The sequence below is a fragment of the Babylonia areolata genome, chromosome 32 (genome assembly GCF_041734735.1).
Source record: "Babylonia areolata isolate BAREFJ2019XMU chromosome 32, ASM4173473v1, whole genome shotgun sequence".
Lineage (NCBI taxonomy): Eukaryota > Metazoa > Mollusca > Gastropoda > Neogastropoda > Buccinidae > Babylonia > Babylonia areolata.
Genome location: NC_134907.1, coordinates 2,099,874 through 2,106,009, shown reverse-complemented (window position 1 = coordinate 2,106,009; position 6,136 = coordinate 2,099,874). Strand labels below are relative to the sequence as shown.

The window sequence follows — 6,136 nt, the reverse complement described above, 5'->3', positions numbered from 1 at the left end:
TGTTGTTGTTGTGCTGTGCTGTGCTGTGTTTTGCTGTGTGGTGTGGTGTGGTGTGGTGTGGTGTGGTGCTGTGTTGTGTGGTGCTGTGTTGTGTTGTGTTGTCTGATGCTGTGTTGTTGTTGTGCTGTGCTGTGTTTTGCTGTGTGGTGTGGTGCGGTGTGGTGTAGTGTGGTGCTGTGTTGTGTGGTGCTGTGTTGTGCTGTGTTGTGTTGTCTGATGCTGTGTTGTTGCTGTGCTGTGCTGTGCTGTGTGGTGTGGTGTTGAGCTGTGCTGTGGTGTGTTGTCTTGGGTTGAGTTGGGTTGGGTTGCATTGCATGGTGTTGCACTGCACTGCACTGTATGCATTGTATTGCATTGCATTTTGTGAGTGTGCTACAGACAGGCTTTGAAAAGAGTTTTTGGTGAAGAGCGAAAGACAGACATGGAGTCAGATGAACGGATATGATGAGGACGGTTGTTCTGGACATGAGGAGCAGCAAAGAGGAAAGAGAGTTCACCATGGTCTTTGTTTATCATGTTGTTTGTATGATTTCTTTGTTTACCGTGTATCTATTGGTTTCTTTCTTTATACTGTGTCTACTTTAACCCACTAACTGCTGAACAAGGGTGGAAGGAGACCAGTGTGACAACAGATTGAAAAGCAGGCTTGTCAACGGCAGTAGCAAGAGGATTAATTTGCCAGGGTGGTTGTTTCTTATTTTTGTGTATTCAATTCACATTTTATTGCATCATTTAGTTTTGTGTCACCATACACACAAACACACACACACACACAATCAACACATCCACCTCCACACCCACCCACACAAACCCACACCCCACACTCAACCAACTCAGCCACCTATCCACACCTACCCACCCACACATCCACATCCCCACCCACACACTCACAGGCTCCGGGGCGGGAGGGGGGGGAGCAGATTCCTCCACCAGGAAGTTCTCGTCTTCATCATCAGACTGTTTGCCGTCGTCGACGATCACGTTGGTCGGCGCCCCTGTCCCTAACCTGCCCACAACGCACCACTGTCAGCAACCACATCATTCCTACTGACTTCATTGTCAGACTGTTTGCCGTCGTCGACCATCACGTTGGTCAGTGCTCCTGTCCCTAACCTGCCCACAATGCATCACTGTCAGCAACCACATCACTGTCACCGATTTCATCGTCAGACTGTTTGCGTCGTCCACGATCATACTGTCCCTAACCTGCCCACAATGCACCACTGTCAGCAACCACATCACTGTTACCGATTTCATCGTCGACTGCCGTCATCCATACTGACGTTAATCATTGCCCCCATCCCTAAACTACCCACAATGCACCACTGTCAGCAACCACATCACTGTTACCAATTTCATCGTCAGACTGTTTGCATCGTCCACGATCACCCTGTCCCTAACCTGCCCACAATGCAGTGGAGTGATGGCCTAGAGGTAACGCGTCCGCCTAGGAAGCAAGAGAATCTGAGCGTGATGGTTCCAATCACGGCTCAGAGCCGATATTTTCTCCCCCTCCACTAGACCTTGAGTGGTCGTCTGGACACTAGTCATTCGGATGAAACGATAAACCGAGGTCCTGTGTGCAGCATGCACTTAGCACATGTAAAAGAACCCATGGCAACAAAAGGGCTGTTCCTGGCAAAATTCTGTAGAAAAATCCACTTCGATAGGAAAAACAAATAAAACTGCACGCAGGAAAAAATACAAAAATGGGTGGTGCTGTAGTGTAGCGACGCGCTCTCCCTGGGGAGAGCAGCCCCAACTTCACACAGAGAAATCTGTTGTGATAAAAAGAAATACAAATACAAATGCACCACTGTCAGCAACCACATCACTGTTGCTGACTTCATCATCAGAATGTTTGCCGCCGTCCATACTGACCTTGATCATTGCTTCCGTCCCTAACCTACCCACAATGCACCACTGTCAGCAACCACATCACTGTTGCTGACTTCATCATCAGAATGTTTGCCGTCGTCCATACTGACCTTGATCATTGCTTCCGTCCCTAACCTACCCACAATGCACCACTGTCAGCAAGCACATCACTGTTGCTGACTTCATCATCAGAATGTTTGCCGCCGTCCATACTGACCTTGATCATTGCTTCCGTCCCTAACCTACCCACAATGCACCACTGTCAGCAATAATGTATTACTCTTTCTGCCACAACAGACTTCTCTAGGTGAAATTCGGGCTGCTCTCCCAACGGAGAGCGCGTCACTACACTGACAGCGCCACCCATTTTTTTTATATTCTTTTCTGCCCGTAATTTAATTTTTTTTCCTATCAAAGTGGATTTTTCTACAGATTTTTGCCAGGGACACCTCTTTTGTTGCTGTGGGTTCTTTCATGTGCGCTATATACATGCTGCACATGGGACCTCCATTTATAATCTCATCTAAATGACTAGTGTCCAGACCACTACTCAAGATCTAGTGGAGGGGGGGAGAAAATACTGGCGACGGGTGTGATTCCAACCAGTGCCCTCAAATTCTCTTGCTTTCTAGGCGGACGCGTTACCTGTGGGCCAACACTCCACCAACACTGCTACTGACACTGACTTGTGTTTATTTCACTGTCTCTAACCTGCCCACAGTGACACCAATCCATGACAGTGTTTTCACTGTCTCTAACCTGCCCACAATGACACCAATACATGACAGTGTTTATTTCACTGTCTCTAACCTGCCCACAATGACACCAATCCATGACAGTGTTTATTTCACTGTCTCTAACCTGCCCACAATGACACCAATTCATGAAGGTCAGTGTTTATTTCACTGTCTCTAACCTGCCCACAATGACACCAATTCATGAAGGTCAGTGTTTATTTCACTGTCTCTAACCTGCCCACAGTGACACCAATCCATGACAGTGTTTATTTCACTGTCTCTAACCTGCCCACAGTGACACCAATCCATGACAGTCAGTGTTTATTTCACTGTCTCTAACCTGCCCACAGTGACACCAATCCATGACAGTGTTTTCACTGTCTCTAACCTGCCCACAATGACACCAATCCATGAAGGTCAGTGTTTATTTCACTGTCTCTAACCTGCCCACAGTGACACCAATTCATGACAGTGTTTATTTCACTGTCTCTAACCTGCCCACAGTGACACCAATTCATGACAATGTTTATTTCACTGTCTCTAACCTGCCCACAATGACACCAATACATGAGTGTTTATTTCACTGTCTCTAACCTGCCCACAATGACACCAATCCATCACAGTGTTTATTTCACTGTCTCTAACCTGCCCACAATGACACCAATTCATGACAGTGTTTATTTCACTGTCTCTAACCTGCCCACAGTGACACCAATACATGACAGTGTTTATTTCACTGTCTCTAACCTGCCCACAGTGACACCAATACATGACAGTGTTTATTTCACTGTCTCTAACCTGCCCACAATGACACCAATTCATGACAGTGTTTATTTCACTGTCTCTAACCTGCCCACAATGACACCAATACATGACAGTCAGTGCTTATTTCACTGTCTCTAGCCTGCCCACAGTGACACCAATACATGACAATGTTTATTCCACTGTCTCTAACCTGCCCACAGTGACACCAATCCATCACAGTGTTTATTTCACTGTCTCTAACCTGCCCACAATGACACCAATACATGACAGTGTTTATTTCACTGTCTCTAACCTGCCCACAATGACACCAATACATGACAGTCAGTGTTTATTTCACTGTCTCTCACCTGCCCACAATGACACCAATACATGACAGTGTTTATTTCACTGTCTCTCACCTGCCCACAATGACACCAATACATGACAGTGTTTATTTCACTGTCTCTAACCTGCCCACAGTGACACCAATACATGACAGTGTTTATTTCACTTGTCTCTAACCTCACAATGACACCAATCCATGACAGTCAGTGTTTATTTCACTGTCTCTAACTTGCCCACAATGACACCAATTCATGACAGTGTTTATTTCACTGTCTCTAACCTCCCACAATGACACCAATCCATGACAGTGTTTATTTCACTGTCTCTAACCTGCCCACAATGACACCAATCCATGACAGTGTTCATTTCACTGTCTCTAACCTGCCCACAATGACACCAATCCATGACAGTGTTCATTTCACTGTCTCTAACCTGCCCACAATGACACCAATCCATGAAGGTAGGTGTTTATTTCACTGTCTCTAACCTGCCCACAGTGACACCAATCCATCACAGTGTTTATTTCACTGTCTCTAACCTGCCCACAATGACACCAATACATGACAGTGTTTATTTCACTGTCTCTAACCTGCCCACAATGACACCAATCCATCACAGTGTTTATTTCACTGTCTCTAACCTGCCCACAATGACACCAATACATGACAGTCAGTGCTTATTTCACTGTCTCTAGCCTGCCCACAGTGACACCAATACATGACAATGTTTATTCCACTGTCTCTAACCTGCCCACAATGACACCAATCCATGACAGTCAGTGTTTATTTCACTGTCTCTAACCTGCCCACAATGACACCAATACATGACAGTGTTTATTTCACTGTCTCTAACCTGCCCACAATGACACCAATCCATGACAGTCAGTGTTTATTTCACTGTCTCTAACCTGCCCACAATGACACCAATACATGACAGTGTTTATTTCACTGTCTCTAACCTGCCCACAATGACACCAATCCATGACAGTCAGTGTTTATTTCACTGTCTCTAACCTGCCCACAGTGACACCAATACATGACAGTGTTTATTTCACTGTCTCTAACCTGCCCACAGTGACACCAATACATGACAGTGTTTATTTCACTGTCTCTAACCTGCCCACAATGACACCAATCCATCACAGTGTTTATTTCACTGTCTCTAACCTGCCCACAGTGACACCAATCCATGACAGTCAGTGTTTATTTCACTGTCTCTAACCTGCCCACAGTGACACCAATACATGACAGTGTTTATTTCACTGTCTCTAACCTGCCCACAATGACACCAATCCATCACAGTGTTTATTTCACTGTCTCTAACCTGCCCACAGTGACACCAATCCATGACAGTCAGTGTTTATTTCACTGTCTCTAACCTGCCCACAGTGACACCAATACATGACAGTGTTTATTTCACTGTCTCTAACCTGCCCACAATGACACCAATCCATGACAGTCAGTGTTTATTTCACTGTCTCTAACCTGCCCACAATGACACCAATCCATGACAGTGTTCATTTCACTGTCTCTAACCTGCCCACAATGACACCAATACATGACAGTCAGTGTTTATTTCACTGTCTCTAACCTGCCCACAGTGACACCAATACATGACAGTGTTCATTTCACTGTCTCTAACCTGCCCACAGTGACACCAATACATGACAGTGTTTATTTCACTTGTCTCTAACCTGCCCACAGTGACACCAATCCATGACAGTGTTTATTTCACTGTCTCTAACCTGCCCACAATGACACCAATCCATCACAGTGTTTATTTCACTGTCTCTAACCTGCCCACAATGACACCAATTCATGACAGTGTTTATTTCACTGTCTCTAACCTGCCCACAGTGACACCAATTCATGAGTGTTTATTTCACTGTCTCTAACCTGCCCACAGTGACACCAATACATGACAGTGTTTATTTCACTGTCTCTAACCTGCCCACAGTGACACCAATTCATGACAGTGTTTATTTCACTGTCTCTAACCTGCCCACAGTGACACCAATACATGACAGTGTTTATTTCACTGTCTCTAACCTGCCCACAGTGACACCAATCCATGACAGTCAGTCATGTCTGACAATGACCACCAGGAGCCATCTGCTGTCCCGACTATCTGGGCTAAAATTTAATTCTAGTGGAGAGTGTCTTGCCCAAGTTACATCCCCACTCTCTGGGCCAAGAGGGTTTAACCCTTTCACCGCCAGTCAATTTATAGTACAAATTCCCTTGTGGTATGAACACAGAAAAGAGAGTGGCTAAGAATAGCTGGGGATTCCCCCTGCGATGTATAGAAAATACGGCCTATCCTACCACCGAACATTAAGAGCAGTTGGTTCATGGATAACAGACCAATGAATGGTCACCTTTCAGTGACATGGGTCCTCTACCACGCCTGTGCATAAATGCGAGCTTGGCGGT

The 6,136-nt window shown here is 45.6% G+C and overlaps 1 protein-coding gene across 4 annotated transcripts in view; it reads right to left on the bottom strand.

Annotated features, from left to right (window-relative positions):
- Positions 1-6,136, bottom strand: part of LOC143276708 (TRAF3-interacting protein 1-like) — a 56,793-nt gene that overhangs the window by 12,514 nt on the left and 38,143 nt on the right. For all 4 annotated transcript variants that reach the window (XM_076581346.1, XM_076581348.1, XM_076581349.1 and 1 more), the window contains one exon: positions 892-1,006. In XM_076581346.1, the coding sequence (XP_076437461.1) occupies positions 892-1,006 (115 nt within the window). The remainder of the gene's footprint in view (positions 1-891; positions 1,007-6,136) is intronic.